At 46.4% G+C, this 22,838-nt stretch overlaps 4 protein-coding genes and 1 non-coding gene across 5 annotated transcripts; 2 read left to right on the top strand and 3 right to left on the bottom strand.

Moving 5' to 3' along the window:
- Positions 1 to 264: 264 nt before the first annotated feature.
- LOC128713292 (protein extra-macrochaetae-like) lies at positions 265 to 11,267 on the bottom strand. Its single transcript, XM_053808153.1, has 2 exons — positions 10,834 to 11,267; positions 265 to 286 (listed from the first exon to the last, which is right to left on the bottom strand). The coding sequence occupies exons 1-2, from the start codon at positions 11,265 to 11,267 to the stop codon at positions 265 to 267; spliced, it is 456 nt and encodes a 151-aa protein (XP_053664128.1).
- Positions 11,268 to 12,529: 1,262 nt separating this feature from the next.
- Positions 12,530 to 12,601, top strand: Trnaq-cug (transfer RNA glutamine (anticodon CUG)). The gene has a single exon. It is a non-coding gene; the product is annotated as a tRNA-Gln (tRNA).
- A 1,640-nt stretch (positions 12,602 to 14,241) lies between these two features.
- Positions 14,242 to 15,475, top strand: LOC128713291 (serpin B10-like). The gene is made up of 2 exons (XM_053808152.1): positions 14,242 to 15,271; positions 15,342 to 15,475. The coding sequence occupies exons 1-2, from the start codon at positions 14,242 to 14,244 to the stop codon at positions 15,473 to 15,475; spliced, it is 1,164 nt and encodes a 387-aa protein (XP_053664127.1).
- A 1,779-nt stretch (positions 15,476 to 17,254) lies between these two features.
- Positions 17,255 to 18,679, bottom strand: LOC128714892 (serpin B5-like). The gene is made up of 3 exons (XM_053809774.1): positions 18,628 to 18,679; positions 18,428 to 18,489; positions 17,255 to 18,313 (listed from the first exon to the last, which is right to left on the bottom strand). The coding sequence occupies exons 1-3, from the start codon at positions 18,677 to 18,679 to the stop codon at positions 17,255 to 17,257; spliced, it is 1,173 nt and encodes a 390-aa protein (XP_053665749.1).
- Positions 18,680 to 19,070: 391 nt separating this feature from the next.
- Positions 19,071 to 20,285, bottom strand: LOC128713290 (serine protease inhibitor 42Dd-like). The gene has a single exon (XM_053808151.1). It carries the CDS (start codon positions 20,283 to 20,285, stop codon positions 19,071 to 19,073), a length of 1,215 nt encoding a protein of 404 aa, XP_053664126.1.
- Between the last annotated feature and the right edge of the window lie 2,553 nt (positions 20,286 to 22,838).

Here is a 22,838-nt window from a genome sequence, read left to right as displayed (position 1 = left end):
TGCACTTGCCTTTTCCCGTGGATAGGGGGAGGGACCTAGTAAAGCTGCTAGATGCTCGACGCTACCAACAAATGCCGATTGTAACATAGAGGAATGTTTATTTCCCATTTTTTTTAGTTGGGTCAAATGTAAATAAATTCGTTTAGCTAAATACACACTCACGCATTTTTTGACATGTGATAATATTAGGTGCGTGTTAATTATTATATTATTTTTTATCACTCCTGAGGGACGATTAGGCCGTATCTGCTATTATTCTCATTTTTAGTTGTGGAGCGATGTAGTACTGTAAATGCGAGAACAAACAAACGTTGCGAAACACAAACTATTACGTTGCATTTAAGTTAAAAGTGGGATTTTGTTTTTCATACGGTTTTATTATTATATTAGAAATTAATTTTCTGTATTGTGTTTTGTTCACTAGTGCAAGATATAAGTAGCGAAATGGAATAGATTCTTGGTGTTCTATTTATTTTACCTTGATTTTTCTTTTCTTGCGCCAACCGATACGCTCATTTCCGTCATCTTCTAATGTGTGATCCATCGATCCTAAACGACGGCCATCCATTCGAATCGAGCAGAAGAAGATCATTATTCTGGTATGTCTCAGCATTCTACTGATCGTGGTTGCATCAACCATTACTGGATACTTCGGTTTCTAAGCCAGTTCGTTCTGCCTTAAGGACGAACAAAATGCAAGTGAATAAAAAACTGTGTCATCGTTCTCGAGAATGACAACGAAACGGACGGTATATTCATAGTCGGTTGTGCTTGCATATTATTAAACACTACAACTTGCTATCGTTACATATACCGAAGTGGGTGTGGTATAACGCTGCTCTACAGAGCACAACTGGATTAGATGCAAAAATACACTGTTAAACTCAACTGAAATTTCAACAAAACATACAAAGACGCGAAAAATTGTCGCAAAACCACGAGAGTAATTATTATTTTTACGTATTAGTTATGTTTTTTTTTTTTCATTCCAAAGGCCCATCAATTACACTCAATTCCAACAATGTTTTTTATAGGTTTAGAGGAATTAAAAAAAAAAAACCTTTGGATTTATGTTATTTAATGTAACCTTCGATTTACATTAAAGTGAGTATATTGATTCTGTTACAATCACCTACACCGCATTACAAAAAGATCATTTTCATACCACTACTACTCCTCTTTCACATCCCACGTTCATCCCGCTTTCGGATGTTTGACAAATATACTAATAGCGTTCTAACTATTTGCAGGTGTCGTACCGCAATTGTTGCTCTTGCACCTGGGAAATTATTTGTGAAAGAGCACACAACATAACTAACATGACACCAGAACCAAAAATAAACAAGCTCGGTAATACGTGTTCAACATGATATAAACACCACAACAGAAACACTGACAGGAGAAGAAGCAATCCGGATCAGAAGACAATTAAGTTACAACTTGCCTGGTCAATCGTATCCATCGGACATGCCTTTGAAATGGTAACGTAGAACCCTCCCTCTCTGCTTCCCCGGTACGGTCGAGAAAGGAGGTTCATAATATAAATTCGGCCAAAGGTTCCGCCGTCTGTCGTGGTTACATCTGATGCAGCAATACTAGAGAGCCCTCTAGCTGCGCTCTACGGCATCTTTAATCTTACGTTCTGGCAATTCTCAAACAACGTAAATTATTGTTGGCACCGATAATTCTGCAAGGTTGCGAAAGATTGAGCAAAGTGCTTAAATTGCATAAAACAACGAGCGTCAAGATCTCTAATGAAAATAGGATAATGATTCTGTTAAACTGCTTCTCTTCAAGAATGGCGTAACAATAGGTGGGAGTGATGGAATACATTTAATATGACAACAATGGCAATAAATGTGAACGTAAATAGGTGCATGAAGATGAAAAGCCCAGCTTACCAACAAAGAGACCATCCTGTGCGTATATCGGTAACCAGAAATGTATTCATGCTTTTACATGATGAAGGGCGATAATCACATTATCCCACGATTGTATTGTATTGATTTTGTTTTTCGTGTGCAGTCAAGAGTGGCAATGTCGCGTCCGTAACGCGATAATGCTGTACTAGTGTGTGAGGCTAGAACGATGTATGTATCTTTGCATATCCCGGCTCTGCTCTCTGGTGGTGCAATGGCACGTTTATTTTGTTCGATGTTAGGACACAAAACAACTGTCGGGGAAACAGCAATTGAACGCCATTAAACGTAAATTGTTCAAGAAAATGTGTGATAATAATTAATTCGATAAAGGTCTCTCGACACACCCAAACAAATACACACGTACACGCTAAAAAAACACAAACACACACATATATACACTGCTACTCCCAAAATCGAGTTAAACTGGTTAGGATTGAGTGAAGCAGAAATCTAATAACTAAGATACAAATACAAAAAGGACTACCTAAGAGAACAAATAGTATATTTTAGAGTAGGCGATAAATCTATACAGGCACACGATATGTACATGGCGTGGAGTTCAGGTGTAGAAGAGAAAACAAAACCCGCACGATATCCTGACACAAGCATCAAGAAACAAGAATCAGAACACATGCGCCGACAATTCAGAGCGCGCTAGGGCCGGCAAACACGGAGTGATCGCTAATTGCGGTAACATTTTTGACCTTTAGTTGACGAGCCTCCCAAATTTGAAGATGAGAGATGGTTTATCATTTCCAGAATTAGCAGGCAGCAATCGTTTGTAGTTGTCCATTTGTTTCCTATTCACCAGAACAAACTGCATTTTGTGTGCAATTATGCGCTTCCAGATTGTAACAGCACTCTCACTCTCTCTCTCTCTCGGTACATGAGCACATGAGAATAGTCAATTTATCCTATACTGTACTGTCCTTACCACGGCGCGCCTCGGGAAGCGTCCCGAAACAGTCTGAGTTGTAGTTTAGCTTTTCTAGTTTGTTTTCGTGTTTGTGTCCGGTTTTTCTTTGTAGTTGAAAGATGGTTAAGAGTATCAAATGTTACGAACAATTACGTTTTGCGTTTCTGTGCAGACCAGGCGCGTCTTTGCGTTGCCTCCCACTAAATTCGTTTTGCAACATTACAAAGTCCGGAAGGTCAGCAAATTTCGTTTCCAAACGGAAAACAGAAATGGATTGAAATCAGAACACAAGAATTGAATACTGCCCAATAACGATGCAAAGTAAATGCAACTCTAAAGAACAAACTATTTACATCTCTTTCATCATACGCAAATGCAAATGCGATAAGGACTCATGTACACACGCTTACAAAAAATAAGCACTGGCGCAATTGCGTTTAGTCGTGCGTACGAATCATTGCAAACCCTTCATAACTTGCAAGAAATGGTTATCGGGATTCGGCGTCGGCTTAGGAAATGTTTCACATTGTTTATATAGACAAAAGCTCCTTCATACTGATGGTACTTTTGGTCGCTTAACGTGTGTTATCGTATGCGTTTGATGCGTAGTTTTTACAATGTTACATTTGTTGATTTTGTTCATACTTTATTTACTGCGTTCCACAACAGAAGAAGAAGCTTCGAACCTGTTTGAAAAGTTCGAGAAGCGAGGCTATCGGTATGAGGCTTATCTGTGCAACGTAGAGTTGCTGGATGGCAAAGAATAGGTGTGGATATGTTCGAAAAAAAGCGATAGGAAAACGATACTGTTACGTCAATTGTTATGCAGCATGCAAGGAGAGCAAAAGCAAAAACTATGTTCGTGATCATTAGAAGCATGTGTGTGTGGCGTTACTCTGCATGGCGCATAGATAGTTGTTTTTCAACTTTGCTATTGCTAGTGTGAAAAATATGGTAGAATAATTTTCGATCAGTTTGAAACGCTCCGTTTCCGTAAATCCAAGATCTTAGTTTTGTGTTTAATTTGTTATTCCTATTACCGAAAGGGCTGAGCAATGTGTGGTGGTCATAGCAAAAGAAAAAGAAACAAACGAAGTGAACAAAATCACACACACACACAAAACAGTTGAAATCAGATTTGTGAGTTAAGGGCGAAATGGAAGGCATTAATATTTAAGCAAATAATTAGTTAAACAATAATGTATTTGAGGAAAAAGAGAGGGCAAAAACGTGGTAGAATAGTGGTAAAGAAAGTCCGTTACAAGTCAATGGTCGCCAAGGGCAGTAACAACAGTAACAAAGTTTACGTGAAAATCATTACATGCAGTGAGATAACTTAGATGGGCGAGGGAGCACTGGACACGAGAAGTGGTGGTGGACATAAAATGTAGAGTAATCAAAACACAATTTTACCGGCGACGACTAGTATAATGTTTGCAACATTACAAAGTTCGCTAGATTTGGAGTTGCATCTCTTGAATTAATCCGAACCCGAGAAATTGGCAATAGTAGCGCAGAATGTTAGCAGAAATCAGACCAGCACACGTGTGTGGATAGTTCTTGCCTGCAATAAAAGGTTGAGAGAAGAAACAAAAGCAGCGGATGTATGTCAAAAAACCGGAGTTTGCTAAACCTGGCTGATAGTTATTATCATAAGGAAAGTACACATAGCATCTAAAACGAAAATGCGAAAAAACACAAAAATATAGCCTATTCACTTAAATAGTTATTTAATGCAAACTATATATCTACAAGAAGAAGCGTGTCGATCTCGTTCCGATGAACACCTGGCGAACGAAGGAACGAGATACGGAGTAACATTGGGAGGCGAAAATGAATAACAATTGTCACAACAACGTATCAGATGAAAAGATCGACCACCTGACTCTCTCACACACAGCTCTTACACAACAGCATATTACATAAAGTAAGATTTAGACACGAAGCCACACACCACGGTTAGAAATCGAACTCGGAGATCGAGTTGATGCATGATAATCGCGATAAATTCCAAGCCATATATACAGACGCACGCGCAAGACAGAAGGCGCGCATAAAGAAAGGAAACAAAGCAGTTGGAAACAAAAGCAAACAAGCAACTGGTCGGGAATATCAACATAGCGCGCATAATTTTGCCGGTTTAAGCGATAATACTAGCAAATATCTAACCGAAAAAAAATGGAAACCAACTGGCTAGAAGAGGAGATTCTGCACCCTGTTGTACAGTATATATTTTTCTCTCTATTTCTCTTATATCAATTAACAAAGAAACAAATGGGCGACTCAAGAACTGTACGCTGATGTACAAAAAGGAGGCAAAATGAAATCGATAGTAATCAATCTTATTTAGAGAGATTAAAAGAACAAAACAAAACAACAATCTCAATCTCAACAAACAACAAGATCAACAAGAAAATCTAAGTAACAATAAGGCAAAGCAACAACTTAGAACAAATAATTGAGTAATGAGACTCTCGTGGAGAATGGTCTACACAGTTATCGCTCAGAGAGAACAAAACACATGAATGGTACTGTAGTGGAATAAAAACGCCGACAAACAAGTACGCGTCGGACATGCTTGCTGACAGAGGAACTTCACATGTGCACTAGAATCTTGTGTGGCGGCATATTTTGATGCTGACAGTCCAAAATCCTGTTGTGAGGTATTGTTTTTCATCGCCAAAAAACCTATTGCTGAGAAGTTTCTTTTTTGTTCCCATGCCGTGATGTGAACACTCACGCTCTGATCGCCAAGTTGATCGCAATGGTGGGTAAAGGAGTAAAACTGCATATTATAAACACGCTAAGTGCTACACTGCTGCTACGCGCCGTCGTGCATGCTATTGTTTACGCTGCGCTGGCCGTTTGCTACTTAAAAAATGGCAACGCAAAGGAATACACTTTCTGAACTTGTTGAATATGTGACCCGTGCTTGAATTGTACTAATAAAATGAGTTGAGAAAGAGCAGCAAAACCCAAGGCGAATAAGGGCCGTAACAGGGATCCTTAACACCGACCTGTCACACAAGTACTTGTGAGCAAGTGATACAGAAGCAGATATACAATTGAGTTCAAAAATTCCCATTTTCGCCTAGACAAATAAAACTTGTTGTTCATTCCATACTGTCTAAATACAAGCAATTGATTTTACTTTGAAATCTTGATGTTGACACTTGATTAAAAACGAAGCAAAGTAATAAGCGAACCGCAGCCATAAAATGGAAAAGAAAGGAGCTACTAGGAGGAGCAAAAATGCGCTTGATTCTATTAAAGTTCTCTGTAAAAAAAAACTACGGAAAAAAACTTAATTAGAATCGTTACACCAAAAACACAAATGCTATTAATTCCAAAACAAACCACCACCATACACGCAAACACATCAACAAGCGCAGAGAGATAGCATCGCACACACAAAGAGAATTTCCTCACGCGTACAAAAGCTTGTGCAAAAAGAAGGTAAAAGTAAAACAGAACACCCGGAATAGGACAACACAAAGTAGCGATGTAAAGTAATAAGATAACACTTTCCGAACAAGAAGAAAAAAAACAGCGTGTCGAAACATATATAGCAAACAAAATCGTGAAAGTGAATAGCGCCGAAGACGACGAAAAACAAAACAAAACAAAACAACAAAAAAAAAACATGTAAATTGTTGCATTTAATCATAAGTCCATTTTGAAGTTATTGCGAAGTTAAATGAAAGTAAAAACAAAAAAAAACAGAAACAAAAGAGAGCAAAGTAACTCCTCTCTTCAGTAACTAGACGTTCAGTGCTATGAAAACTATGAATATGAAAACAACAAACACACATACACACAGAACAGGCAAAAGGACACTGGCAAAGGACACACAGACCACACCACCACAATGTTACGCGTACAGAAATGGAACAAAAAAAAAACAAGCACAGAATATCATTATCTCCTCCGCTGTCGTCATTACCACTTTTCAGGAGCACGTAAAATCAGCAAGCTGTACAATAAGATCCACTCGATATATAGTAAATGGCACGTATGCGTTTGGTATTTTGTTGAGTAAAGTCGTTGCCCTCTTTCTCTCTTTTTTCATTATGTTGTGTGTGTGCTGTTAATATGACGCGTGACACGTATATTTATCGTACTGTTTCGGTACTTCACTGGCAGGATTTGTTTTCAGAAGCTCTTAACTTACAAGTTGCTGCTACAATGTTAGGGCAACAATAGTTGCAGCAGAGTTTGTGTTCGTCCTGAATTGTGTTTCTTTCGTTATGAAATGTGCGATAATCCTGCAAAAGATGGGTACGGGCTTTGTTCACGTACAATTCCATTTCGGTGGTGTATAAAAAAAATACAAAACGAACATTAGTCGGGCACGTGACGAGGCTAAGGACGAAAGGCAAAGGAGAGATAAGGGATAAACTGCAATCTACACTACCTAACCACATGAGAAACTAAACACACACGTGTACACGATACAAAATCAAGTGATGGCTTTCGAAATTATATAAGGAAGATCTTAAAAATAAACACAAGTTGATAAAAGCTAACTATTAATCGCCTTTTGCATTTATTATTCATTCGCTGATGTTTAACGTTGAGAGAAATAAAGCAAAACAAAAAAAAAAGATGAAAAAAAGAAAGATGAACAAATCAAACGTGAATAGATTTGCAACAATAAAAGAACAGATGAACACCGCACAGGCCCATCGTTTCTAGCGATTGATCCCAGTACCGTTGCATGTTTATCAACTGCAACTGCACGTTTATTAGCAGGGTTTTTTTTATTGAGTTTGTAGACTTTTCGAAGTAAAACGTGGCGAAAGTGATCCGTTAAATAAATTTTTCATTTTTTGTTTAGCTACCCGTCATTACATTGACCGGCCTGCTGGCTTTCGTTTGTCTGCCTAAAGCTTAAACAAGCCTATTTGCGATTGCGTGTATAAAACTTCAAAGAACGGTCCGAATCTACCCTTTATCATCGAGATTTGCAATGGTAGACAAGTCCCAACTTACTTCCGATTCACATTTCAAGTTGTTTAGTCGTGTCTTGTTGCAGCAGCTGCATTTAGGGCGCATTTAGGATGCGAAAAAGAATGGAAGAAACCCTCTTTTATTCGAGTCCCACCGTTGTTACTACTAATAACCGAATGAAATAGGTAAACAAAAGCACAATACTGCGATATCGCAAAACACACGTCTTCAAGCAACACCAATGTATTAGATTTGCTGTCCCCGCGTCCCTTTTGGGCGTCCTGCTGTCATCATCACATTCCGTTATTCCGCACTAAAATTAAAGCCATTCTTGCCACTGTCCTTGGTTGGTTGCTTGCAATTTTGCCCCTTCGCCTCATCATTTCTCTGTCCCTCTAGTTTTACATTTACTATCTCCCGATCTCATTACTTTGAACAATACTGAAAAAAAATCAGATTTATCTGGCTGACAAATTGTAGTAGCTCGCGCTAAGGCTAGCTAAGGCCAACCACGCTCCAAACAATCTCATTTGAATAATTCCATTTTTATGTAAGCACCATTACCTAGCACCAAAGCACCTTCCCGTGCAAAGCAGGAGAGTTCTAGTCAATTCTGTTTGCAGCAGCAAAATTATGGTGAGTGTCCAATTTCACACTAGCCACCGGAAACACATTTACGGCGCAAAGTATATAGCAAACACGGACCGATAATGAGTAGCGTTTGCCGGTGACTCTAAGTAGGATCGTTAAATAACTTTCACCTCTTTACACACCAATTAACATCGTACATTTCAGGATTAGAGAACATAGTCAAATGATGCAAGAGGAGTTGGACGGCTATCATAGCACTAGAATACACACATATGGGATGCATTTTCTGTTTGCAGCAAGTGCTGACACTCTAGCGCAACGACAAGTGAAACGCATTTAAATTGAACCGGCATAGCATAGCGTAGCCCTACAGCACGTAACAAAAACAAAACGAATCAAACACACATAATACAATAGTAGGGTTCTTCAGCAAACAAAACAAAGTGAAAAAAGAGCGAAAAAACATGGAAGGTACCCATCGGACACAGTTAAAGTGTAGAGTAGAGTAACAATATATACATACATATATATACATATACATATATAAAGCAAAACAAATGCGCAAAACGAACAGCACCGTCTATAGCAGTATGTCCTGGGTTGAGCATAATCTGGAAACAATCGGAAACAGGATCGGAAGATTGTGGCGAAACATTTCACACGAGTCAGTTGATCGGGGAGAGAGTATTGATCGGAAGACGGAGAGATGGAGAAAGTAACGTAAAAATAAAGCGAAGCAAAGGAAAGCTATATGTGGGGAATGCCCCGTACACAAGGAAAACCACACCTTGGAGATGATGGCGCGGCAACACAAATGTGAATATCATAAAATAATATACACGCTTGTCAACTGATACGCCAACAATAGAGCAGAACAAAAAAGAAAACACACACACACATTGAGTCAAAGAACGAGACTAATAAAACTGGACAAATCGAACAGCAATGTTTTTGGGGGGCGAATGTTTTCAATGCGCGGGAGCAGTACACGAACGGAAAGAAATGTTTAACGGATGATGTTACGGAGTTGGTTAACAGAGGTAACATCTCGTTTGTCTTGTTCCTGTTGAGCTTCAATCCTTATTCCCGTTGAACTCTGAATGTCTTAAAGTTAGATCCAGATCCAGATCCGACTATTGAAGTGGTGAGGCTATTTAGGACTTCAACAGTTCTCCTTCCACTCCTCCACTGATATATGCCTCGGAGACATCGACATGGACATCGAAGATCGAAGGATCGAAGAAAGATGCTCAGAAGGATTTTTGGTCCCGTATGGCCATGTCATTAGAATCGCACCGAGCAGCTCGTAAAGATCACTAATGGATCGACAGACGCCGGCCCCCCGATCATGAGCGCTTTAAAGGAGGACTCTTGCAGCAGCAGTTACAGTGCCGGATAAGCATGGATGCAGGTCTAGAAGCAGGCTTCATCCATTCACACTAAAACACTTCAGAGCAGCTTCCATTTTTCCCAGCCAGCGGGGAGGATCGCCAATCATGATCGGAGACGACTTGAAACAAAGGAATGAAACGAGTCAAAAGAGGCAATTTTTTTTCTCTCGCCCCATTACAGAGTTTTACTAATGGGAAGAGATGAAGGATGTTTGGTCCGATGGTTCCCAATCAAGCCATAAAGATAATGAAGAGGTTACCAATAACTGCAATAACGGCACTGCGGGCAAACAGTTTGCTCAGGTGGTGTTAATTACGTTATTTATTCTTAAATACACATTCATCAACCAAATTAGCGCTCCAGACCCTGGTGGTGCTGGTGCAGACTGACGGGATTGTTGGTACCGAAACAATGTGTAACGGCACAGACACAAACAGCAGCGCCGCGCGTTTGCTCCTCTGGGTCAGTCGGCTGCAACTAGGGTCGGAGCACCCGGAGATCTCGTCCGGAACGTGGCCCTGGCAAAAACACGGCATTTTCCGGGATCCACACTAACACACCACAGACGGTCGCGAAAGTCCTCCAACGCGCACCGCGCCTTCATGATGATGATGTCGTCCAGTAGACGCACGAAGCAGCAGGAAGCCTTCAGTAGCGCGCAGTCGTCCCGATGCCCGGTGACGCATCCTCGTGCGACCACCATATCGACGTAATATCACAGATGTTGTAAGCCAATTTGGGACATGTTCGTGCGGCAGAGCGCTGCCCTCCGATAGCGTAAATGGCCTCTCGGCGATGCACCGTGGGTCGGTGAGTGACAGCTGCCATTTGCCATCTGTCGAAGGAAAGTGAATTTAATCATCAGCAATGCGTTGAAAATTTATTTGGAGAGTGGTAGAATCATGGCGAATAATTGTGGATCTCCAATGTGTGGTACACTAGAGCGAGGGACAGAGCTGTAATGACGCCTAAGTGACCTTCTTTGGGAAGGTTTTTTTTGTTCAGTTCTCAAAATCTCCACGGGGCACAGAACAACATTGAGCAAAACAAATAAACACTTACCAAGGCTGTTGTAATCCATCGCCTAGAGCGTTCAGATGTGATCCGGAAACGTTGCTCGTACTACTACTGCTCAAGATGGTGGCCAGTGGTTGTCTGGACGTTGGCGCCGGAACGGATTCCATTGATTCTGGTTGATATCCTATTTGCTGCTGCTGCTGATGCTGAAGAACGGCCAGCGAGTCAAAGCCATTGACGGCGGGATGTGAGTCGAGTGCATTCTGCAGCTCGCAGATGTAATCGATGACGTTCTGGATCACCTCGAGCTTGGTCAGTTTGCGGTTTTTCGGCATGAACGGTACGAGCTCCCGGAGCTTCGACAGGTACAGCTTAATCTCGTCGTTTTCCCCGTCTCGGTGACGCTGCACTCGACCACTCGACACTGCCGGCAGGGAAGCGCTCCCATTCTTTGCGCACATCGTTGTGATGGCTTTCATTTTTGCACTGGATCGCCCACAAAATTGCCCCAAACAAACTTCCGCACCAAACGTTCTGCACTGCTCTTCTTTCGCACTAGTGTCTCGGAACAGACTGCTGTGCTGTGTTTTTATTTTATTGTTGCCCACTATTTCGACTCACTTTTGGGAACACTTTTGCACGGGCGAAATATGACGACGTCCGACACTGTAGGGTTTTGTCACTGGTAAGATGGCTGCGCCCTCAGCTAAAAATCGATTCGAACAACGAACGAACGGACGTGGATGACGACGACGACGACGACGACGACGGCTGCTCGCGTGCGTTCCGGAGAAGAGATCAGAGAAGACACAACTGTAAAACGGTCTCCGGTTCGTGCGAGACCTGGGAGAACTGCATCTACGCATGATGGTTTCTCCAGCGGGTTCCATGGGAAAGAGTCGGTTCCCGTCGGTGCCAATGCATTTGCTCGCTCTGTTCCGTGCAGCATCGCACTCGTGCCGTTCCTGTTACGCGCACTAACCGCTTTAGGGGTGGTACACTGATGTATGCTCTTGTGCAGCTATACGTGTGTGCGTGCGAACGGCACCAAAATGCCATGGCAAGCATTTATGCTGCCTGTGGGTAACAATGCTCCGCGCTGGTTAACGGAAGACCTGAAGGATAGGCCTCTCGACTGTGAGCAATAATATGGCTCAAGTAGCTTCCCATGAACATGAATGGGTGGAAGGAAAAAAAAACATGTTCCGTCACCAATTATCTTTTAAATTCGATCTACTGTGGCGACCGTAAACGGTGGGCAAAAGAAACCCAAACGTGCCTTCTACGGTGGGTTCCGGGGACAAGCCAAAACAAGTAAAAGGTAAAAATTAATTCGAGGTCAATAAGTGTCGAAAGTTTCACACTGATAGTATGAAGCCAAGTTGTATATCTCCCGTCGGCCTCTTTCGTACGGGCCACCGCATGTCTTGTCCTTTCCTTTCTGGTCGTTAACAGCTCTAGGCGTACAACAACACCCCGCCCGTTGGTGTGGTATTGTTCAGCTGCATTCCTGTTTGTGCTTCGTTTGTTCATTTCGATTCACCCCACGCAGTGATTCGCAGCATCATTATGGGAAGGGGAGAGAGAATCCCGAGACTCAAGAAGCCGGGTCAGGTGGAGCGAGTCTCGGGATGGTGATCGAAACCGACGATACGAATACCTGTGTGCAGGGTACAACTCGTATGCGGCCACGGTTGCGATTGGTGTTGATGTTGGCTAGTTAGCGGCGCATGGGTAAGAGGGTTCCATGGTGTAACGGTTAGCACTCAGGACTCTGAATCCTGCGATCCGAGTTCAAATCTCGGTGGAACCTAGAAGCGGCAATTCTTTTTGCTGACTTTTTTCCAGGAGAAACTCGCTGTTTTCTTCATAAATTATTGCATATTGCATTAACGATAGTATTTTTTACGAGATAAACAATTACTAATTAGCGGGCTCTACCTTTCTATATCAGAATGTTTATTTTGAGCACAGAAGAACAGCGTTTATTATACTTGCTCTCTTCTAAAAGGAACTTATCTTCATGTTTCGCTTATCAGAGCATTCAATGAAGGGTGTGTAAAAATAAAATAAACCACTCAAAAATGTGAGATTCGAACTCATGACTTTGCTGGGCTAAAAATCCCTTGCTTCACCGACTGTGCTGAGCGACCGAATTTATTTTTGGGAAAAACTATTTATAAATTGCGCCTGCTTAAATCGGTGTCGGTAAATTAGAAGATAATATTTAGCAGTTGAATAAAAAAAATTAAAAGTTAAAAATGTTAGCAAACAACACTTGTGCATAATATTGCATGAATTGCACACATTGAAAAAACTCCCTTTCTACGTACCACAACATTGCAGGAAAAGAATAGGTAGGTTTCGTACAGTTGTTTTCTGTTTCCATTGTTTACCACTGTGCCATTTCCCGTCCCGGGCAGCTTCGCTCGATTCCCACGTTTCGAAGCGCTGCGAATATTCGTGCAGCTGCAAACGTTCCTGTGGGAATCGTACCGGGGTTTCGAAATGCACGGGATGCACGTCGGTTTGCCTGCCGGGAGATGACGAGCTCCGTGTGGGAAAGCTGGGAAAAGCAGGCGGAAACACAATCTCGAAACACGTCTAGCCACAACGCATGGCAAGGGAGGAGGACATCGGGTGTAACCCAACTCCTTCCAATTGGTCCCCTAGCTCAAGCTGGGAACCCGCGCTTCGTGGGTGATTTGGTGGATTCCGGCTTTTATCTAGACGACGAGACACGTGTTCATATTTACGCACGTGTGCTGATTATCGATTTCCGTTGGAGATTCGGGGTCGGGCGACCAACGCCGACAAACATCATTAAGTTTTGGGCTAGCTGTTCGCCAAGCCAACCGGGACCATCTTGGCGAATGGAGTCGAATTGTATTAGTAATATACAACGCGTCCATATTGCAGTCTCTCTAGAAAGACCAATGGTTTTTTTTGTGTTGTCATATAAAACAGAAACTCTACGCTTGATTGAATCTCTGTTCTTCTGTTATTTACTGCCCACATCTTCATACGCCCTGCTTGACCGACGCCAAGCGAATATGTGAGTGTGTTCTTGTGACTTCGACCGCACAGCGCAACACCTCTGCGGAATGCAACGTTCTTGAACGTTCGGATGAGACGCACAAGAACTCGCTCGAAAAGTGGTCAAACAGGTTTTTGCTGGTGGTGCAAGACACCGGGATGATCCCGCACCGGCTTGGGAGAGGATATCACCACCATCAATTCTGGTGGTGGGCATCACAGCACGGCAGGGAAGGTTTTTGATTTTGCCCCCCGGGCGGAGTTGTTCTTCGTTCGGGGTCGTCTAATACCTCCGTCCGGCGAAACAGAGCAAACTCACGGTCGCTGCATATAGACGCGAGGAAGCCACACCGCAGTAGGAACGCATTGCGATAGAATTCCCGCATTTGGATACCACGGGTGTGATCTTTCGTAACGATGAAGTTGAAAAAGGCCAGCAGTTTTGTGGTGCTGCTGCTATTGCTGGGTGCTGCTGCAGCAACCGATGGACCCGATCTGAGCTTTGGCGATGCGGACTTTTCGCTCCAGTACTTCAAGCGGTCGTTCAACGCTTCCGGCAACTTGGTCGTATCGCCGGTGGCCGTCCGGCTCGCATTCACTGCGCTGTATCAGGTGACGGACAGCAGTACACGCGAAGCCGTACAGCGTGCGTTCTACCTACCGGCCGACACGGCCAACGCCCGTTCCAATGCTGAACAACTGGTGAACGATCTGGAGCAGAGCCCGTTCCTGAACGTATCGTTCGCCTTGCTGCAGACAGAGGGTCAGCTTTCGCCAGAGCTGGAGGAAGCGACACGGACCATCTTCCACGTGAAGCCCCGAACGGTCCGGTTTGCTGATCGCAGAGCGGTCGTGGAGGACGTCAACGAGTGGGCGGCACGGGTCACCGATGGGCGCATCAGCAACTATCTGACCGAATCGGACGTGGACGTGAATGCGGAACTGATGCTGCTGAATGCCATGCAGATGCGCGCCAACTGGGCCCAGCAGTTCGAAGTGGAGCGCACCGTCACCGAAATGTTCCACTTCCGCAACGGACCCGCCTCGGTGGACATGATGAGCATCTCGCTGGAGGTGCTGTACCACGCCGAGCCCAAGTTCCACGCGGTCCAGCTGCCGTACAGCGAGGAGAGCGATCTTACCATGTGGATCCTCTTGCCACACCGTGACGGCACGTTTGACGAGCTTTTCGAACTGCTGACCGCCGATATGCTGGACGTGCTGGAGACCTCGGCCATGCCCAAGACGGTCGATCTATGGCTGCCAAGGTTCACGATTACGGAGAGTCACGACGCGCGGGAGGTACTGTCGCGGATGGGCCACGAGACGCTGTTCGATCGGGAGGGATTCGCCGTGTTCCAAAGCCACAAATCGATGCTGGGTGCGCTGAAGCAGACCACCTTCATACAGGTCGACGAAAGGGGAACCGAAGCCGCCGCCGTTACATGTAAGTGTACCCAAAGTCAAGTCGTCGCACGGAGAATCGTGTTGTTAATCGTGTTCTTACATTCTAACAGCGGTCGGGACAAAATTCCGCCTCCGAAATACCCAGTTCCGGGCGGACAAACCGTTCATTTTCATCATCAAAAAGCTGTCCATAGACACAATCCTGTTCGTGGGACATTACTCTAACCGCAAGGAAGAGCCGTAGGCGATGGAATGATCATGTCAAAGAATGGATCAATAAAAACAATATTTCGTCTTCAGTGTGTACATTTCGTCGTTAAAGTTCCGACAGGTGCCCCAGAAGCGTCCCTTTCTTATCAGCTCGGCGATAACATTGCCAGGCCGGAAAAAAGGGAAAACATATGTACCACCGAAGCATTGCAAAAGGCGAGAAAACATTACCAACAGTCGCTTTTTTTGTTTCGCACCCTAGGGAAAAGCAAAGTGAAAAAAAAAGGAAAAGCAGATGCTAATTGCGTTTGCGCATCGACTGCAACTGGCGCACATGCTGCTGCCAACTGAACTAACCGCTTCTGGTAGACGGGCTACCCCCTGGAAATCTATCGAGCCGTGTAGATTATTATTAGGCCCCGGGACGCATCCTAGGGAGCGTTCGGTGAACGTACGCACACAGGCCCAGATGGCTGCTGCTGCCGAAGCGGAAAGCGCAAAGGTACGTTAATAGAGGCGCAGATGAGTCGCCGCGGCGCGCGGCTACACATCTTCACGCACATGCATCGCGTAGGCATTGACTTTTCCCACTGTCAAACAACCCATCCAAGAATGCGCTGGCTGAGTGGATATTTTTATCCAACGTAATAACCAACAAAAAAACTCTCACACACACACACACACACACACACACACACACACACGGAGCGGTGACATGCGGAGGCTCGCGAACATAGGGCAGCAGCGCCCATTGCCAAACGGCGTCCCTTTGAAACCCTGCGCGCGTTGCGTTTTGTGAAAACCAGCTGAAACTGTTTGAGGTTCGACGAGCAGTGCAGGCCGGCTGCAGACAATCCGGCAGCAAAGGTGTACGAGGGGACTGCACGGTCTCGTAAGGACACACGGGGACCGCATTCTCACGAGATCCACTGTGTCAGCTGTTGCCCGGTGCAAGGACCCGCGCGCGCATTCGTTAGCGTGTCTCGCCAGCTGATGGCAATACGCGCTCCCTGATCCTTGACGTCCTGCGTCACAAACCGCTCGGCGGCTCGCCATCTTGCGAACAAACTGCTTGGAATGGTTTTGATTTTGCGACGCGGCAGTATTTTCCGGCTTTCAGCGCTGCAAACGAGACGCCATCTCGAGGTGCACACATGCCAGCCCATGCATGTGTCCCCTCGGACGTAAAGCCGTTATCGGCAGCAAACAACACATGGGCCAGCATCTGCCAGTGCCGCGGCACACAAATGTTTTACCGTGCCAAACGGGGGTTGCCGACTTTGATTTTCATCTCTCAATTGAGAGCCCGTGTGGTGGGCATTGCATTAATAGACCGTCTGCTATCAGCCGCTTTTCCGCACTGGAAAGGGAAGGCTATTAGGAGCGGGCAAAGGTGGCACCTGTTTCTATCCGACTGGAAATTCCTCATGGGAAACGAGCAAACCATCGCCGAACACAGCAAGCGAGCGTTTGGTTGCAGGGGAAAGTGCTTAATACCATTCACCCCCATGGGGTTTTGTTTTAATTTCCATCCGTTCCGTAGCACATATGCTCAGCGCATTAGAAGGGGCGGCTATTTCTTAGCGGAGCACTCGAAGACAATTATTGCCAACGGAAACACGGACACGACGGGATAGACAACATTTGCATTTCCGCACCTTCCGTTCGCAGGAAGGTCCGTCCTTCCGTCCTTCCCACCCCCCCCCCTCTCCAGTATCCCTTTTTAGCATAAAAACCGTTGAGCCCGTGTGACCCCGACGCCTTACACCTCACCGGGGCAAAACAAAAAGAAAGGGAAGGGTTTCTCAACGTTTCAGAACTGTTCGTCCGGATCGATGTATTTGGAAAAGTTGCCTATCTGCAGCACACACCCATCGCTGGTGCGGCGTACCAGAAACATAAATGGCCGGTTTGCATTGAAGGTGGCCAGGTTGGGTGTATCCGTCGGTACGGGGATTGCCGCACCGCTCTCGCTCGTCGCTAGGTAGCAGTGTTGGAAGAACCCATTGAGACGCGTCCGTCCCGTGTCGCGAAACACGCGCAGATCGTCGATCTCGAACACGCCACCAAAGCCAAGCTTGCCGAGGATCGCCTTGGGGTCGGTTTTTTCCCGCACGAAACATTTCGGCAGTAGCAGCTTCGTCCAAGCGGGTTGAAGTCGTTCGTCGATCTGCGCGAGATGGGCCTGGCCGATGGTGGCGATGAGCTGCCGTAGCTCGGTCCCGTCGTACGGTAGCAGGACGAGCAGCGACAGCCCGCTGGCCGCATCGAACGGAACTTCGACGACCGTGCAGCGGAGCTCGTTGTGCTGGCAGCGCCGAACGAACGCGGTCGTCCGCATCAGCGGGATGCGCTGGGTCGGCGCGTTCTCGAACCGGAACACCTCCAGCGCGGTGTCGGCGGCACTGAACCGCACGCCGAGCGACGCCAGCACGGACACACCGCTAAAAAGCATCAGCTTGAAGCACGGTGGCAGCGAGAACACATCGCCCTCGCTGATGAAATCCTCGATCTCGGTGTCTGCCCGCTGATAGAAGGAGTTGACGGCCAGGGCGGACGGGATGTCGTCCGTCAGATCGACCGGCTCGACCGTGGTCTGGAAGGTGCCGGTAAAGTACCGCTGGAAGGTGCTGGTCAGCGGGAGCGTTTCCTCCACCAGCACGAACGAGAGCGCCTTCAGGTGGGTGCCGTCGTGCATCCGGTGCGCCAGTCGCTTCTGCTGCTCGACCGTTGCGTCCACATCGTCCGGCAGTCCGAACGCGACCTGGAAGTCTTCCTGCACTGCCGCACCGGCAATCGGATAGAACATGGACAGTGCCAGACGCACGTGAATCGGCGACACGACACAGTTGCACCTCTCATCGTAACACGCCTGCGATCGAATCGAAAGAGCAGAAACACACACACACACACACTAGTGAAAACGGAGCGCCGTGAGAGAGAGCGAGCGCGAGATGAACCCGCGAAACCGGATGATGTCACGCACCTTGAAGTACTCGAACGAAAACTTGTTGTTTGCCGTAGTAATCGCACCGTCCGTCGTTGGATCTGAAACAGTTGCAGAACCTTACAATACAACAAACCGGGACTTTTACACACCTCCGCGACAGACACACGTGCCATGGGGCTGTGCCACACTTGCTTTTAACCCCAACAGTGATGTAATGGACGGACAATCACACCTACCGGGGGGTACGTCGATGGCCACACAGGAGGTCAACAGCGCCGGGAACACCATGATGATGTTCGTCGTCGTGGTTGTTAGCGGCGAATCATTGGGGCAACTCTCGCGTTCGACAATCAGTTCTCTTCGTTTGCGAATAATGCTCCGGCGGCCATCCAAAAAAAAAAAAAAAACGCCTACCGACCAAAAAACACACATGTGCACACAATATTCGCTCAGTGCTTGAGAACCCATTGAGAACGCTCTCGAAATGCCATGGCCCAACAAGCTTGGGACTGTCGGGCGGCCGCAGCGGATTTGGGGCGGAACGTTTCGGATTTTGGGAGTGTCATTTGAGGGAAAACGAAAGGTGGAAAGGAAAGGTACTCTCGCGCCATCGCGTTCGTCGCGCTCTCTTATTTCTGCGTTACATTCATACAACGAAAACAAACGCACCGGCGCGTCATCACACCTCCACCAGATCGTGTGGCCGGCAAAGATGCCCGAGGAACAGGAGCTGCTTGGAGGATCGCTTCAGCAGCGCAAACATAAACGAGCGTCCGACGTAGAATTGGTACGTGGCCACTGGCGCGCTGCGCTTGCTGAAGCTGTGCACCGTTGCGACCCCGCCGGCCTCGGCTGACTGCTCGTGCACGGAAATGGCGGCCCGGTGCATCACACCGTCCAGCCCGGAATCGTGATCGTCGAAGAAGCGCAACTCGCGCATCCGGAACAGCGCGTCCAGCCCGACCGTGTTGCGCAGGAACTCGGTGGCGTTGAACTCGGTCTTGATCGAGAACACCGGCACCACGATGCCGGCCCGCTTCATGCTGAAGTGTGCCTGGATCGCGTCAAAGTGTTCCGGCTCGAGTGCCTTCACGATGCGGTCCAGCTCCGCGTCCCGGTCCGGCAGCATGATCCACAGCACCGAATCGCTGCGCGCATGGAACGGCAGTTCCAGCACCTCGATCTCCAGCTCCGGGATGCGGGCGAAGCGGAAATCGCCCTCCTTAAACATGGTGGTCGTCTGGTAGAGCTTCTCGATGTATCCCGTTCGGAAGTCGCGTGCGATCGTGTCCCGCGCATCGAAACTGCTCGCAAACGGTGGTCGAAACGACCCGGCGCTCAGCTGGATCAGCTGCAGATGCTTCGGCACATCGCCGAGGAAGAGCGTGTCCCGGATGAGCCCGTTCGTGCGCATGCTGAGGAAGTGGTTCGCCCGTCGTACGACGCCCTCCCGCTGGCTAAAGTCAAAGTACATCAGCACCGTGTCCAGATCTTCGTGCATGATGTCCCGCATGCGGCCATCAACCTCCCGGAACCCGTTCACGATGATGCGGTTCTTCATGCGGAACCCCTCCGAACCGCCGGCATCGGTCATCGTGTAGTGCAGCAGCTTCTGGTTGATGATGAACTCGGTAAAGTTGGTCGGCAGCCCAAACACCTCCCGCAACCGGTCCTGCGTCGTCCCGGTTGCGATGGAGTACAGCATGGCGATGCTGTTCTGCAGCGTGAACGGTGCGACGACCACATTCTGCTCCGCACTGAACGCGGCCTTGTACAGACTCAGGCTGAAGTTGGTGCTGCCGTACGGAAATCGGAGCTGCGTCATGGCCCGCACACCGGAACCGGATTCGGCCTGCACCCACAGCAACAGGAGCACCCCAACCGCACACCACATCGCGCGCACGCACCTCGTTTCGGCACTCGCGTCGGACACCGACTGCTGTTTCCGTCCCGCACACGCAAAAGGGTGAAAGTTTTAAAAATAATGAACACCTCAAAATAGAAACAATTTGACACAATTGATCGGGCGCAGTTGTTGATGCAGCGCAACGGGCGCGTACGATTATTACGGACGGGTACGACGTCCGCTAACGGTGACGCGACTGTGGAAGATGATCGTGTTGATGATGATGATGATGATGATGCCGTCCGTCCTTTGCCCCCGAGGATTTTATGTTTATGTTGCGGCTGTTACGGTTGATACGCTGAGAGCAGTTATTGTCCAACTCCGGCGAGAACCCGGCTCAGAATCGTTCATCGGTGTTCATCGCCAGTGGGCAGCAAGTTATTTGGCTATTTCTACTCATTTCACCGCTGATAAGTTGATGATGGCCGCGCGAACACGCAGGGTGTGTCGTGTAACGGGTGTGGGGATGTGATTGAATGCATGAACGATCGGAATCAGTCGTACAATCTCTCTCTCTCTCTAGAGCTGCCTCTGATTGTGATCGTTTACTAAACCCTCCTCATGAGGTCAAGTTTGTCAAACAATTTGCCCAACTGTGGATTGATGTTCTCATGGTTAGGGTCTCGTGGAACACAATGAGCAACGAATCGCATCGGGTCTCTTGCACCAGACCAGATCATCATTAAATACAAGATCATCTATATTGATCAATGATAACAAGCGAAAACGAGCTGTAGCCATCCGCTGATAGCTATGGAACATAGCTTAGTATCCGAAATGGTGAAACTGTTCGTTTCTAGTAGATTTTGTCTCAAGCGTCAAGGACGTAAACGAATGGGAAGAGATCAGATCAGATTTTCGTCTCCATCTGTGTGATATTACCTTCTGTAAAGTAGATCATCTATCATGACCTTCGATAACCTGCAACTCTATATGAACTACTAAAATGGTGGATCCACAGGAATTGGGGAAACCTCCTCTATGTAATGGCAGCCCTTGTTGACCGACATGACAAAATGGTTCGTTTTTGGCAGATCGTTTGGCCACGGCTGAGCTGAACGAATGAAAAGAAACGATCCCAATATTATTTTGTTCTGTAAAAACAAGTTTACATCAACGAAAATTGCCTCAGTGTAGAGAAGGTTTTTTTACTACCTCGCTAGGACACGTAAATTAACCCACCAGCACCAGCAAAAAAGTGCTTACTCAGTCCACCCAAGTGTGCTGTTTGCCATTACACTTAACATATCCCCGTTCCCATGTACCTGTTTCCTGCCTTCTTCGCTGCCTTTTCCTCAATGGTAGGCGCTTCCTTTTCCTTGGCGAAAAAATGCACCTTCTCGAGCGAGGGGTTTTAAACACAGCTACGGCAAGAATCGTGGGAACGGGTCGTAAAATTAACCTTTTTATGGTTTTCGCTGCAGTGTCCGGTACGACCCGGTCCCGATCGATCGCGAAGGAAAGACAGACAAACAAAAACCCGCAGGCCGCCCTGAAACATCGTCGGTTCAGGTGAAGCATATTGCATTAAAGGTATGTTTTGTTCGTTCGTGCACCATCCAAAACCCCGCCATGATGGCTATGACCTTGCATGACCGGAATCCTGTTCTGCCTTTTTCAATCACTTCACCTGAGCAAAAGATATGAAGGTTTTGGTTGTCGGGCGGCCTTCTCTTTCCGTGTTGCTTCGCCTGGTCCTTCGCATGTTCATACCGAGATTGGAGATGTTGTTAACTTTCTTATGTGTTTAACATCTTCGTGGCTTAACACTTGCTTGTTCTTCGCCTGCTTCTCGACGTTGCACACGTGCAGATCATAAAAACCTTCGCTTACGATGTGCCCCCATCAAGGGTAAAGGGCTGTCTCTTGAATGATCTTCTTGATCTTTCCCTTGAATGTTTTCACTCATTGCTCAAACACATTCTTCGGAATAGGATAGGTTGAGAATTCTTTTTCGCCCTTTTTTTTTCTTCGCTTAGACCCGTAGAAAGTTTTCGGTTATTTCAAGATATGGTAATAAAATTCTCAGGTGCGTTCAACTTGCCGATGAATAACGGTTGTGCACTGGCTTTCGTTCTTCCCTTTTGCTGTGGACTTTAACAAATGGAAGCATGTCGTAAGGTTTCCTTGTGCTCCACTATAGTTACACAAAGAGCCCGATTCACGATTGCATATCCTGTGCCGATAGCAATGTCTGATGTATTATAACTACGCTCGTTTGGAGGTCAAAGCAGTAAAAATGTTTCTATGCGAGTAAATATAACCGTTGACAGGATGTTTCGGTAATGGTAGAGGATAATTCTAATGAACAACGGAGAAATTATGATTCAAACCCTTCTTTACTTGTTTATCTGAGATCATACGCAGTTTTGGACGATGTTGTCAGGGCCTGGAAAGGCGGATGTGACTACGAAGCAAAGTCCATCAAATCTCTTTATCCTTACGAACTGTTCAAACTTCTGCTGTGATCAATCCACTATTACTTCATATGCTAAGTTCCTCCTACTGTTCAGATAAAGCTTGCAGCTCTGCTCGTCCAAT

This window comes from Anopheles marshallii, chromosome 3, assembly GCF_943734725.1.
Source record: "Anopheles marshallii chromosome 3, idAnoMarsDA_429_01, whole genome shotgun sequence".
Taxonomy (NCBI): Eukaryota; Metazoa; Arthropoda; class Insecta; order Diptera; family Culicidae; genus Anopheles; species Anopheles marshallii.
Note: the sequence above shows the minus strand (reverse complement) of the source record. Positions and strands in the feature narration are given on the sequence as shown.

What these genes read in the sequence shown, in the direction of transcription:
- LOC128713292 (XM_053808153.1), bottom strand. Translation starts at nt 11,267, where the DNA reads ATGAAAGCCATCACAACGATGTGCGCAAAGAATGGGAGCGCTTCCCTG. An exon ending in GATGGATTACAACAGCCTTG is followed by an intron (nt 287 to 10,833) that starts GTAAGTGTTTAT and finishes TCGCATTTACAG; the next exon opens with TACTACATCGCTCCACAACT.
- LOC128713291 (XM_053808152.1), top strand. Translation starts at nt 14,242, where the DNA reads ATGAAGTTGAAAAAGGCCAGCAGTTTTGTGGTGCTGCTGCTATTGCTG. An exon ending in CGAAGCCGCCGCCGTTACAT is followed by an intron (nt 15,272 to 15,341) that starts GTAAGTGTACCC and finishes ACATTCTAACAG; the next exon opens with CGGTCGGGACAAAATTCCGC.
- LOC128714892 (XM_053809774.1), bottom strand. Translation starts at nt 18,679, where the DNA reads ATGGTGTTCCCGGCGCTGTTGACCTCCTGTGTGGCCATCGACGTACCC. An exon ending in GGCCATCGACGTACCCCCCG is followed by an intron (nt 18,490 to 18,627) that starts GTAGGTGTGATT and finishes CAACTGTTTCAG; the next exon opens with ATCCAACGACGGACGGTGCG. An exon ending in TTTCGTTCGAGTACTTCAAG is followed by an intron (nt 18,314 to 18,427) that starts GTGCGTGACATC and finishes ATTCGATCGCAG; the next exon opens with GCGTGTTACGATGAGAGGTG.
- LOC128713290 (XM_053808151.1), bottom strand. Translation starts at nt 20,285, where the DNA reads ATGTGGTGTGCGGTTGGGGTGCTCCTGTTGCTGTGGGTGCAGGCCGAA.